The following is a 13950-nucleotide window of genomic DNA, read 5'->3' as shown; positions in this document are numbered from 1 at the left end:
TATAATTCCGCCAAATATCCTAATTTAGTAATTTATATGTTCAATTTCAATATTGCCAAAAAAGTTCTAACCCTAAAGGTGATCCTCCGCCTCATCCCCGCCGCATCTCCGCCACCTCCGCCACCGCAACCGCCACCTCTTCCACCGGAGCTACTCAGCAATTCATGCAGGCAAAGATGAAGCAAAATATGGCCGAATCAAACGTTGCTAAATCCGTCGATAAAGCCACGCCGACGGCATCTCGTGGTGACACTACTACAAAAATTTACATACATAACAGTGAATAGATAACGGTTTTTTTAAAAAACCGTTATGTATGAGCGCACTTTTAGGAATAGATAACGGTTTTGCGAAAATCCGTTATCTATGTAGTGTTGTCTAAATGCATAGATAACGGTTTGAACAAATGCGTTATGTTTTTGCGTTATCTATTAGTTGCATACATAACGGTATTACAAAACCGTTATCTATGAGCATTTTTTATAACGGTTGTTTTAACCGTTATATATGAGCGCCTTGATACTGTTATGTATTACTTTTATGAATATTTATTTTTAATTTTAATAATATTATAAAAAATTAAAATCCTAACCCTAGCCAACCCCCCTCTCTCTCCCACCGTTCTCTCCTCTTCCTTTTCTCTCTTCCACCGCCTTACTCCCTTCAAACCGGGCTTCACTGTCGCCGCCAGCCCCCATCCTCGCCGCCATTCTCCACCGTCCTCGCCGCCGTGTAGCTGTTCGCGCCGCCGTCCTCACCGCTGAGGCCCCCTATCCCTTTCTCTTCCGCGAACAGCAGCGGTCCGAGGCGCCGCCGCTGATGTATCCTTCTCTGAAACTCCGGCGCTGCTTCTGTAAAATCTGGCGACTAATTTTGACCGTTCTTTCCCTCTTTTTCTCTTTGTCTCGGTTTCCCTCTCTAATCCCTCACTGGAAGCGCGCAATTGAAGGGAAGAAGTAGAGCCCTAGCTTCTCTGTCTGAAATCGCCGGTCGCCGCCCTGGCTTGACGCCGCCGGATATCCCTTGCTCGGAGATCGCAACACCGCTAAAGCCCTTCCTCTGCTCAAAACATTCTCAATATGAGGTTGATTCCAATGTATTTCCATTTCACTACTGAACTATTTCTTGTTTAATTTAGGGTTCTGGTGGATGTATTGATGCTGTTGCAGCTGCAATTCAAGTTCTGGAGGTATTTTGTTGGTGTTATTTGGGTATTTTTTCTACAGAGTATCTTGTGATTAAGTAGATTATCATGTAGATTTATTGACGCGTGCTTGATAATTTCTGATCATGTCTGTTTTTTTCTTTGCCCCTGAATCCAGATCTCTGTCTTTTTTGGTTTTAAGTCTTTGCCTTATGATAGTCCTATGTCTTTCAGGAACTTCTGTTTTTCACACATGTAGCTATTTTGTATATTTGAAGATATTATATTATTCTGATCAGGATATTTGCTGGATACAATAAAGCTATCAGAATTTTTGAGGTTCATCGCCCAGGGAGAGATTTTGAACAACACTCGACTGTTTTAGGAAACAAAGAAGGCCAATCAGGTGATTTTATCTAATTTCTAGATTAATGGGGCTTTGGAATGAATTCCACCAACTTTGGATTGACCCTAAATCTGTAAACTTTTAAATCATTATATAAGCTCAAGTATTTGATAAGTTATTTGTTGTGATCTATGTGGGTTCAATCGAGTAGTATCTATGTGGTGTTAATGCATTAAATATATTTGTTTTTAGTGGGATCTAATCTTCCTGAGCTTCTTTCTTCTTATGGTCAGGTATTATATCTTCTATTGCTTTTTCCCCCACTTCTTCTGGTATGCTGGCTGTGGGCTCCTACAACCAGACTACTGCTATATACAGAGAAGACAATATGGAACTGCTGTATGTGTTGCATGGCCAAGAAGGTGGGGTTACACAAGTAAGTTGGTAGAGTTGCCTTCTGTGGGTTCATGTTTAAAAAAGTATAAAAAACTGTTAACTATAATATGGAAAAAAAAAATATTACATAATACATAACGGATAAATTATAATATATAACAGTGGAAAATCGTTATCTTTGTGAGAAAAAGATAACGGTTTAAACCGTTATAAAAAGTATAAAAACTGTTAACTATAATATGAAAAAAAAAATATTATAGAATACATAACGGATAAATTATAATACATAACAGTAAAAAACCGTTATCTTTGTAAGAAAAAGATAACGGTTTAAACCGTTATAAAAAGTATAAAAACTGTTAACTATAATATGAAAAAAAAAATATATTATAGAATACATAACGGATAAATTATAATACATAACAGTAAAAAACCGTTATGTATAATCAATATAGATAACGGTTTCATAACCGTGATATATGTATGTTTATACTGTTATCTTTTCCCTTCATAGATAACGGTTTTTAAACCGTTGTGTATGACACCTATAATAGATAACACCACTATACACAACGGTTTTTTTGCTCATAGATAACGGATAAAATCCGTTATCTATGAGCGTTTTTCTAGTAGTGTGAAACAACATCGGCCGCGGCGGCGGCTGCCGGAAAGGGAAGGGCGGAGAATGGGGAGAGTTGCAGAAGTTGTGATAAATGGAAAATTCCATTGCTTCCACAATTTCAAGGCGTTGATGAAAGAGCTGAAGAATTCATAGCTAAATTTCGTAACGATAGGAAGCTTGAGAGAGAGCAATCCATCATGGAATTTGAGGAAATGCTCAAGAGAAGTGCTTAAAGCAAATTCATGCATTAAAATGTGGTTTATTTGGATTGAAGATTTCGATTTATTAATGTTGTTTGTTAAGTGCCCAAATATTGAAAATGATTCTTTATTAAAGATAGGTTTGTGTGGATTTGTTTGTGGTGTTTCAACATGCATAATTTTTACCTAGCTTTGCCTTATTTTTGTTAAATTAAGTGTGTACCTGCATTCATAGTGTGTATATATAGAGTAAAATTTAACAAGATCTTCATTTTTTTAGATATACAAGATACATGTATATTACTTTTGAATTAATCAAATATTAATTATGCTATTACTAACTAGACCAAATATTCAAATAAATACAAGTACAATTCAATATCCAAACAAAATATAATCCGCATGCTATCGGTGGAACTTGAACCAATAATCTCTCCGAAGAAAGAGTATTTGGTATCTAAGCTTTACTTGTTAGGCTAAGCCTCCTATATAAGATATTCATTATTATTGGGTTAATTTGATGGGAATTAAAGCATCCCAATTCTACAAACTATAAATCACTTCATTAAATGGATTGCTATCGTTGATGTTGATTTCTTTAGTGACAATTGTACATCATACAAAAATTAATCAATGCTGCATATTGATTTTTTAGTGACTAGATCCACAAGGATGTTTATTTGTATATATATATAGACATAGAATGGATCACATGCTTTAGGTAATACGTACATATAATCTCATTCATTGATCCTGTTTATCTAATACTCCATCCGTCTATGATATCGTTTCCACATTATAGACGGCACGAGTTTTAAAAATAAATATTAGTAAATAGTGTGAGTGGAGTTTGAGTCCCACTATAAATGTGTGGATGGAAATAAAGTGTAATGTGATCTCTACTGCTATAAATGAAAGTTAAAATGATATTGTGAGCAGACCAAAATAGTAAAAATGAAAACAATATCATGACAGATGGAGTACGTAGTTGATATTTTTTGGGTTTTTGTAAATTTTAAACGAATTTTTAATGGTAAGAAGGATATAAGCTTATTTTTTAAAAAATACGATTAAACACAAAAATGCATAAACTAAAAAAAAATACTCCCTCCGTCCCACCATTTTAGTCCCCTTCCACTTTTTACACATATTAAGAAAATGCATTTAATTTTTATATTTTTATCTTTTATACCCTTATTTATTATTTTCACACATCCTTTTCACATTTAAGTGAAGCATTAAATAAGGTTAATTTAGTAAAAATAATATTTTTATATAGTATTAATTAGAAAAGTGAACTATCTTTTTGGGACATCTCAAAATGGAATAATGGACTAAAATGGTGGGACGGAGGGAGTACAATTTTCTAGACCTTTCTTACTATTTTGACGGAGTTTTATCATGCAATCTGAGTATATCCATATTTTTAAATTTAATATGTAAATGAAAAACTATGCATCTGGCTGAAAATGAATAACTTTTTAGTAGGGAAAATGAGGATAATTGTGAACCACTCATGAAAGCAACCTTTCATTATCCGTTGAGACATTTGAACAAAATGAGATATCTATCTATACATTTGTATGCTTACGACTAAAACCACACTTGAGAAGATTCTTCCCTCTCCAACCACGTAGCATACAATTTTTGAGGTCTAAATTAATTTCAAAAAATTCAAATATTTAATTTTATCCTATGTAGAGGTCCATGTCTCTCAAGTTCATGTTGGGTTCAGAAATGAACACAATGATAGATCGAGTGTTCGAGTCATCACATGAGAATAAATAATTATTATTGATCTGATCGATTGGTCCTATTAAAAAAAATGAGAAACGAAAAATTGATATGTTATCTTTGAATTCATAGCCTCCTAAAAATCCCTTTAATTAAGAAAAATACAAAAGAATTGAGTTTTAATAAAAGTTTTACTTAGACCTATGAGTTTTGAGATCTACTCTACATCCCAACTACACTATTTGAGCTTTGACTTCACTTAACTCTTTAATTATTAGTAGTAATTAGGGATTTAAGAGTGTAATTACGTGAAACTTAAGTTAGATCCTATTAATGCAAAAAAATGGCAAAAAATAACTTTTCAATATCTCGCATAATAAAATACGATCAACATAAAGGTGGAACTTGAATTAATTAAAAACATTATTTTGATGCTTTAATTTTGCCATCGAATTTTTGGAAAATCAATTCCATTTCACGAAATATTTCTATATATTAAACTCACATGTGAGAAATGAGAATCATGGGTGAAATTGAAAATATGATTTCGACGATGATAGTTGAGGAAATTCTCATAAAGAAATTAAAGATTAGCCATTAATTTTCAAATTATGTTGGGTGGGTTTGATGCCGAAATGGCGCAATTAATGTTTTAAATCATAAGATCATTCATACCACATTATACACCAAAAATAATATTTTTGGCAATATATATTCTAGATATTTATGGTATAATTAATTAATATTTTGGTGAATTATTTAAATTTAATTTAATGGAGTCAACTGGTGACATGAGTCGAATATATTTTTTTGAATTTGGAGATGCCTTTTACTATTCATGGTATTAAATTATGAGAATCGTACTCAACTAACATCCATTAATTAAATACTTTGACATATCCTAGCATGTCTCACACATTATAAGTTGAAATTCAGTATTTTATCAATATCGAAGATAATATACTTTGAGTTACTAACTTTCTTTTCTTGTCTAAGTTTCCCATTAATTTAAAAAAGATATTAAGCATTAATTGAGTCTTTCTCTTTTCATTATTACAAATGTATAATAGAAACCCGATTTTCATGCAAATTACAAGAACTTTATTTTCTTATATGAATAACTACACTTTAAAAAACGAAGCTCAATTTCAAAAACTTATATATATACACACTAGTATTACATAAAAATTAAATATTAAATTTTTAAATATTTGACATAAGTCCACCTCACAAGTCACAAACCACGAGTCGCGTGGTAACGACGTCGTATTGACTTCTTCCTTTGGTTTTGTTCGAAATTTTCTACTGATAAATATCCTCACACTCTTTCACTCTTCATCTCTCGTTTTCTCCTCTCTCGAAACTCTCAAAAAGCTATCTTCGTTTCCATCGGATTTTTTTCAGATCGCAGATCTAATGGCCAAGGATCCAGTCCGTGTTCTCGTCACCGGCGCTGCTGGTAGGAACTTTTTTCTTGTTTAGCTTATCTGATTTGTTTATTTTCATTTTATTTTGTGAATTTTCGATGTGTATACAGCTGGATCGGCGTTTTCAGTTGATTTATTCGTCGAATTGTTAGTATATTATTTCGATTTGGTGCGTTTTTAAGTCGATTTTCCGGAGATCTATGATTTGCTTTGTATCTGATTCGTTGAGGCTTTTTAACTTTTTCTCCTACTGTATTCCTCATGAATTTACTGGATAAAGTTCAGCTGAAGTTTAGTAGTTTAAGTTGATTTGTAGTGAGGATTTTGGCTTGCATAATCTTTACGGATTTGATTGTGTTCTTATTTTGTGTATGAATAAATGTATTCATATTTGTGGTTGACTATGTGAACGTTGAGGGTGATCTAAACTTGATGCCTATTCAGATGCCATTATCTACCTTAAATGATTCATCAACTTTGATAATGTGAACGGAATAAAAGAAATTAAAATGAAACGGATCTAGGAACTGGGAAGCATGACTGTAAATCTCTAATCTTTGCGTGACTGTTGAAATGTCAACGTTATCTTAACTAAGTTTTGTATCTGTGTCATTGTTAGCATTGATAGATTGGTCACTATGATAGATTTGGGGAACAATATACACCAAGCTGTGCTATTAGTTTACGAAGTTGTATGGAATGGTTAAATATGAAAGCTATTTCTTTTGGCTTTCAGGGCAAATTGGATATGCTCTTGTTCCGATGATTGCTAGGGGAGTTATGTTGGGCGCGGACCAGCCTGTGATCCTCCACATGTTGGATATTCCACCTGCTGCGGAGGCACTTAATGGTGTTAAGATGGAGTTGGTGGATGCAGCATTTCCACTTCTTAAAGGTCGGCTCTTTTGATAGATCTCTGTGCTTTCTACTATATAATTGTTTATCTAATTTAAATACTTATGTGCTTCATCGTTTCAGCTGAAAGTAAAGGCATTCTTAATTTATATATACTTTGTGATCAGGTGTTGTTGCCACCACTGATGCCGTTGAAGCTTGCACTGGTGTCAATATTGCTGTGATGGTTGGTGGATTCCCAAGGAAAGAGGGCATGGAGAGGAAAGATGTGATGTCGAAGAATGTCTCCATCTACAAATCCCAAGCTTCTGCACTTGAGAAGCATGCTGCTGCTAACTGCAAGGTGATTACTCATCAGTGTCTTTTTAAAGTTAAAATGGCACATTATGACTATTGATAATATGTGTACATATCCCAGCATATGTTTGCCTCATTGGAAATAACAAAAATAAATTATTGCATGATTTTTGAAGGGCAATGTATCTGCTGGACCAAAGTTTTAGAACAATATTTTGTTGGATTGTAGTTTCATTTGGAGGTTTCGAGTTATAACTTATAATTCTTGTCTTCGCCCCAGGTTTTGGTTGTTGCTAATCCTGCCAATACCAATGCGTTGATCCTGAAAGAATTCGCTCCATCTATTCCCGAGAAGAACATTACCTGTTTGACTAGATTGGACCATAACAGGGCTCTTGGGCAGATTTCAGAGAGATTGAATGTTCAAGTATCTGATGTTAAAAATGTCATTATTTGGGGAAATCACTCATCAACACAGTACCCTGATGTCACTCATGCTACTGTGAACACGCCGGCTGGTGAGAAGCCTGTCCGTGAGCTTGTTGCAGATGACAAATGGTACTGAGATCTTTTCTATATTAAATTTTTATTTTTGTGATCTTTTATGTTAGGACTACTTTATTAACAGCCTACATTTTTTTCTTAGGTTGAATGAAGAATTCATTGCCGTTGTCCAGCAACGTGGGGCTGCTATCATCAAGGCGAGAAAGCTCTCTAGTGCACTCTCTGCTGCTAGTTCTGCTTGTGACCATATCCGTGACTGGGTTCTTGGAACTCCAGAGGTAGTAGGCATTGCTTTATATCGATAATAACGTTGGCTCAGCAAAAATTTATCGTTCTTCTTCTCATCTCGTGTTTGGTCTTCCAGGGCACTTGGGTGTCAATGGGTGTATACTCTGATGGTTCATACAATGTTCCTTCGGGACTCATTTACTCCTTCCCGGTTACTTGCAAGAACGGAGAATGGTGCATCGTTCAGGGTGAGAATACGAGCGACAGATATCATTTCAGTCTAGTTAATGAATTTTATGTTATGTTAACTCGACTTTCCTACATTTCCAGGACTCTCCATCGATGAATTCTCGAGGAACAAGTTGGATTTGACGGCTAAAGAGCTCAGCGAGGAGAAAGATCTCGCGTATTCCTGCCTGTCTTAGGTTCTCTCCCATATTGCTCGGCGGCGCAGAGTTGTTTCCCTTAGTGGGAATCGAAGTCGGAGCAGTTTTGAATAAGGCCATTGTCTGATCATCAATGGTGAGACAACTTCTTCACTGCAGTTGTTGAAGTACTTTGTTGTGTTTGAGAGGGATTTTTCGTATTAATACAGACTTTAATTGTCATCGACAGATATGTATTTCGTAGCATTTTGATGGAAAGAGTCCATTTGAGAAATTTGCAGTTTTACAAGATTTGTTTCTTTTATAAATGCATCAGCTACATGTGATTCAGTGAGAGAACCGTGATGAGAATTTGACACAATACGAAAGCACGATACACAAAATGCAATTAATGAATTAGTATTTAATCTTATTGGGTTTGCATCTTTGCAATAGAAGCATATGCACTAAATTAATGAGTTAGTATCTAGTCTTGCTATATTTGTGTCTTTATTGTGTTGAGATGATAATTTTGTGTTGTTTTCGGGTTGGATTTGTGTTAATATAATATGATTACATTTATTTTTGAGTTGGATCACTTGTTAAATTAGCGGTTTTATGAAGGAAAAAAATAAAAATAAAAACTTAATTAACTCTTTAAAACCCAGATGCATATTAAAGGACGAGCATTATCAATATTTTAATGCTAAAAATTTAGAGGGAAAAAAATCATTTAAAGTAAAAGAATATCCATTTATTACAGAATGGTGAACACAACCAAAAAAAACTAAGAAACAATGACAGATATCACATAGCTAACCCAAACCAAATCCAACGGGGCCCGACCCGTTCGGACCCAAACCCCAGCGTACCAGGCATTTCACGTTTGTAAGTATTCCTCATCGATGTCAATTCGATTTGAACCGAATTACGAGAGTATATTTATTATTAACTAGCAAAAAGAGCGTATATTGTACGCATAATTTATGTTATTTTATTCGATTCTATTATCTCTTACAATAATTTTTTTTCGAAAATTTATTAGTTCATTATTTCTACTAAATAGTATACAATTTATTTAATAGACATATTTATTTATAAGCCTTATCAATAGTTATAGATGTATATTACATAGATTTAGTGTAATATCTAATGAATTAATATATTCTTATAAATATATAATATGTAAAATAGCCTTAAAATAAAATATGTAATTAATAGAATAAAAATAGACAATTCACGTGTTGTGCCGCTGTTTTTATTATTATATATAAATTTTATTACTATATAGCTTGAACTCTGACCCGTAATTATGATATGGATCATGTCGTGATCTAAAGGAAAAAAAATTAGATCCTTTTTGTATTTTCAAATTATTATTCAAACTTTGACCTAATATTCACGTTATTGTCCATGAAAATTTTCGGCCAATTAAAAATCATGTGAACCATAGGAGACTGATGTGACATTATTAAGAAAAGTGTAATTACAAATGAAATATAAACTAATTATTAAATATTAATAAAAATAACTTTTTTTCCACATAATTTTATTCTCCATAATCTCCTTGGACTTCATCTATACTTGATCCATTGACATCGAAGACAACGGTGAGGAAGATGAGGGGTGGAGTGTCACCAACTCCTAAGAAAATTGTCAAAATTTGTCAATAAATGGTCAAATTAGCATAATTCAAATTTTCATAATCATGGTTTATGTGCTTGAGTCTACAATAAATCATCATTAAGATAAAGATAAGGAAAGAGAGTTATTTGACTATATAGTACATCTGATTTGAAAAATCAATATATCTTCATATCTTCATAAGCACTAAAGCACACGAGATATTAACAAATTGGACAAAAAATTGGTTTAATAATAATAATAATAATAATAATAATAATAATAATAATAATAATAATAATAATAATAAATCTTGATGTCGCACAATTTTTAACAATGGCTCGATAACAAATGCAATCAAACTACGATTCGCCAAGAATGCTCCTACCTCACTATCCCATTTCTTAGATCTAAATATACAAAGCCAAATTTTCTAAGTCAAACCCTAATTTTCCATTCACTCACACTCCTTTCTCAAAAGTCATTAATTATTTTTGTCCACATCTTTTTGAACTCCACCTTTTCCCATTATCAAATATCAATCCACATGGTCAAAGATGCCCATATGAAGAAAAAAAATTAAAATTCTCAACCCCTTTAAATAAAAGAAAAACCTATCTTAAAATTCAGGCAGATCAGGCATGTCCCCAGCTCTAATAAAAAGATTATACCAAAAGTCCATGCCGCCACCATTTACTTTTGAATCCTCAACACTTTCTACCAACGGCAAAAACTCGTTCGTCTCCGAAACATCTTCATTCGATAATTCTTCCGACCAGAAGCTCTCGTCGATCGTCGGAAAATACTCGGACGAGTAATCTAATTCCTCCTTCACCGCTACTTTCTCGACCGACGAATCCGTCACCGACGACACCTCACTAGAGCATCGTTGCAGACTAGTAGTAGCAAGATTATTATTAATATTTTCCATCACATCATTGTTGTCACATTTTGAAATTTGAATCGTTGATTCCCTCTTGGAATCTTGAGACGACTCATCATAGTGTTTTAGCTTTTTCTTCAAATGTGTGTGCCACACATTTTTTATCTCGTTGTCGGTTCGTCCCGGTAATCTTGCTGCAATTGCAGACCATCTAAAAAAAAAGAAAAAACCCAAATAAATAAATAAATAAAATCATTAAAATTAATGACACAAACAAGATTTTTGCACGAGTTGAGCAATTATTATTTAGATTCTTAATGACAATTAGCATAGTTAATGAGATATAAAATCTTGTGCCCGAAATTTAAATATTGAGGCACGGAATCCTAAGGAGATACATAGCCAAAACATGAATGATACTGTAGATCTAAAGAGATTTAATTAGTACTGTTTTAATTAATCTAGTTTAATTAATTATGGGAATCAACTTCAGCAATTCTTTGATTATTCCTTCGCTAAATTCCAACATGCACGTATATAGAGAATGGATCAAGTCAATTTTATTTTTTCTCTTAAGACAAATTTCTCGTTGATTTTGTCACGTTGCGAAGAGTCTGATTTATCGTTTATTTTTTTTAATTTATTAAGAAATTAAAAATATGAGGTTCATTTATTTTTTCTATGTGCAAGTAGCATTTTGTTTGTAAGTGCCGTGGGAATGCAACTTGCAAATATAATAAAAATATATAATTGTCGTAATAATCAACCAAATAGATCTTTTGTACGACCAAATATTTCAATTTAATAACGTTGTTAGTTTATACTCTTAAAATTTGGCAGCACTAGTAGAAATATTTGGCTTGTATATTGCAAGTGACTCTTTGCTTGGGCCACTATCCAATAAAGAAAATACTATGAGAATTTCCTCTAATTTAAATTGTGTTCCATCTTTTAGTCTTATCACTTATAAATTTTTTCATGCATTTCACCATGTATATCATAAATATATATATATAGTTCATATAAATGGATATATGTTAATGCCCGATCCTAAACCTCAATATTAAGTTTCACATAAATGAATACTCCTCCGTTCGACAAAAGTATGCTGGCTTGGCACGAGTTTTAATAAAACGATCGATGATATTTATGTAGTGAAGAAAGTCCACCATTGTATAAAATAAGTGGATGAGATTGAATAAGATGTGATTTTTAAGAATAAAAGATAAAAAAAGTACTAGATCATATTCTGAAAAAGAAAATGACATGCTCTTCACGGACACCAAAAACAACAAAAATTATAGTATATTTTTAATTGACGGAGGAATATATATTAAGGCCCGATCCTAAACCTAAATATTCGAGTTACCAAAAAGGAAAATGGAGAAACATAATTGAATCTCCTTTCAAAAAAATCTCGTCATAAACCTATACAAGTATGATTAAATTAATATTCAATTTTTATATTACTTAGGACCCATAAATATTAGAAAGTGGACTTATACAGTTATATCGCTAATGTAATTTAAATACTATTGTTTAGAGAAGAAATCCATTGCCTCGAAAAATGGCCTTATAATTGATGCATGTGACCCTCTTAATTAAATTTTTGGTAACGAAGCCACCAAAAAAAAAAGAAAAAAACATGATGATGACACTGTGCATAGCCACAGTGTGCTGTGATTTTCAGTGCAAACTCTTAATGTCATAATCTGAGCTACAGTTACCATCACAAGAATTTCGATTTTAATGATTTTTTCTATCGAAATTTATTTAATTTAATTTCCACGAAAATTACTTAAAACAAAAGGTTGATGGGATAAAACACACACACCTGTTTCCAAGCATTTCATGTAAATTGATGACGGCTTCTTCCTCTTCTTTAGTGAAATTTCCCCTCTTAATATCTGGCCTCAAATAGTTTATCCATCTCAGCCTGCAACTCTTCCCACATCTCAACAGCCCTACAAAATAAACGATCGTTCACTACTAGAAAAACACACATAGATAATGCCTAAAAACCTCAATTAATTTCCAATTTTGTCAACATAAACTATCACAAATTATTCCTAGCACTACACTGCTACTCTTTAAAACCGTAGTCTAAAAGAACCAACGACTTCACGTAGCACTACAGTACTAGAGATAGTCGTTAGTTCTTATAAAACAGTAGCACTGTAGTGCTACGGATAGTGCTACGGGTACCTTTAAAACCGTAGTCTAAAAGAACCAACGACTATGCTTTAGCACTACAGTGCTACTCTTGGTAGTAAAATAGCTGTCTATGTGCGAATACAAGCTGGTATAGACTACGGTTAGTTTCAAAACCGTAGTCTAAAAGAACCAACGACTGCGATATTTAGTGGAAGGATAACAAAAGGGACACATATAAACAAATTTCTTTGATAAATCTCATGTGAATTCTTGATTTTTTTGTAAAGAAAAGAAAAGTAGAATAATTCATACCAGATTGTTTTGGGAGTGCTCTCCAATTTCCATGGCCATGTTTCTGAATATAAGACACCAAAATCTGGTCTTCTTCAGGGCTCCATGGGCCTTTCTTCAGCCCCATTTTCTCACAGCAAGGAGCTCTCACCATTCTTGAAAATAAATAATGACTCTTTTTTTTCCTCTTTTTTTTTTCTTTTTTTTTTGTGGGATTTATTTTGCTTCAAATATTGGTTGTGGAAACAGACACACAGCCTCTCTGTGTTTGAGCAAGGGAATATAAGAGGTGTTGTAAATGCCAATGGTGGGTATTTATCCTCTCTTGAATTGTGACATAGGGCAGCATCTTTCTTGTTTTAACAAGTCCTTGGTGGCAGTTTCCAGGAAATTGGATCTCTCTCTCTCTCTCTAGATTAAATTAATCCACACTTGAGAGATGCAACAGTAGCTAAGGACACTTAAAGCTTTCGTACTGGGATTACATGATAGCTTACTTTATGAGGGGGGACCACATTGTGTAAAGAGGCTGCATTGAGGTTACATGATAGCCTACATGATTTTTATGCTTTTCACTTACACGCGTGTGAACACGCGCCTTATACTATTGGGCAAATGGGCTACACGATAGAACGTGTAGCCCTCGTGTAAGTGAGGGCTGCATCGGTTACACGATAGCAGCCTTACACAAGTAGGCTGCTATCGTGTAACCGATGCTGATGCTCTTAGGAGTGAAATTAAAAAATTGTGATTGTCATGGAGTGACATTGATGAGTTGAGAAATTTCACAACAATGAAAGGTCCATGCACTAGCATACTTTTTAGTCTACATCTACCCCACATGCACCAAGTTTTCTTGATTTAATCATATCCATTGTATT

The 13950-nt window shown here is 33.6% G+C and overlaps 2 protein-coding genes and 1 long non-coding RNA gene across 4 annotated transcripts; 2 read left to right on the top strand and 1 right to left on the bottom strand.

Moving 5' to 3' along the window:
* The first annotated feature begins 1209 nt into the window (after positions 1–1209).
* LOC130999801 (uncharacterized) lies at positions 1210–1920 on the top strand. The gene is made up of 3 exons (XR_009093589.1): positions 1210–1292; positions 1444–1550; positions 1784–1920. It is a non-coding gene; the product is annotated as an uncharacterized LOC130999801 (long non-coding RNA).
* A 3732-nt stretch (positions 1921–5652) lies between these two features.
* Positions 5653–8428, top strand: LOC130999789 (malate dehydrogenase). Of its 2 annotated transcripts, XM_057925428.1 has the most exons (7): positions 5653–5901; positions 6606–6764; positions 6892–7067; positions 7302–7579; positions 7668–7803; positions 7890–8001; positions 8084–8428. In XM_057925428.1, exons 1-7 carry the CDS (start codon positions 5859–5861, stop codon positions 8176–8178), a joined length of 999 nt encoding a protein of 332 aa, XP_057781411.1. In that variant the 5' UTR covers positions 5653–5858; the 3' UTR covers positions 8179–8428. The 2 variants fall into 2 exon arrangements, with proteins under 2 accessions (XP_057781411.1, XP_057781410.1); XM_057925427.1 differs by having other exon boundaries at positions 5684–5901; positions 7890–8428.
* Positions 8429–10049: 1621 nt separating this feature from the next.
* On the bottom strand, positions 10050–13523 carry LOC130999794 (transcription factor MYB4-like). Its single transcript, XM_057925439.1, has 3 exons — positions 13091–13523; positions 12459–12588; positions 10050–10835 (listed from the first exon to the last, which is right to left on the bottom strand). The coding sequence occupies exons 1-3, from the start codon at positions 13221–13223 to the stop codon at positions 10361–10363; spliced, it is 738 nt and encodes a 245-aa protein (XP_057781422.1). The 5' UTR covers positions 13224–13523; the 3' UTR covers positions 10050–10360.
* Positions 13524–13950: the final 427 nt, after the last annotated feature.

The sequence above is a fragment of the Salvia miltiorrhiza genome, chromosome 8 (genome assembly GCF_028751815.1).
Source record: "Salvia miltiorrhiza cultivar Shanhuang (shh) chromosome 8, IMPLAD_Smil_shh, whole genome shotgun sequence".
NCBI lineage: Eukaryota > Viridiplantae > Streptophyta > Magnoliopsida > Lamiales > Lamiaceae > Salvia > Salvia miltiorrhiza.
This window is presented reverse-complemented; position numbering and strand designations above follow the sequence as displayed.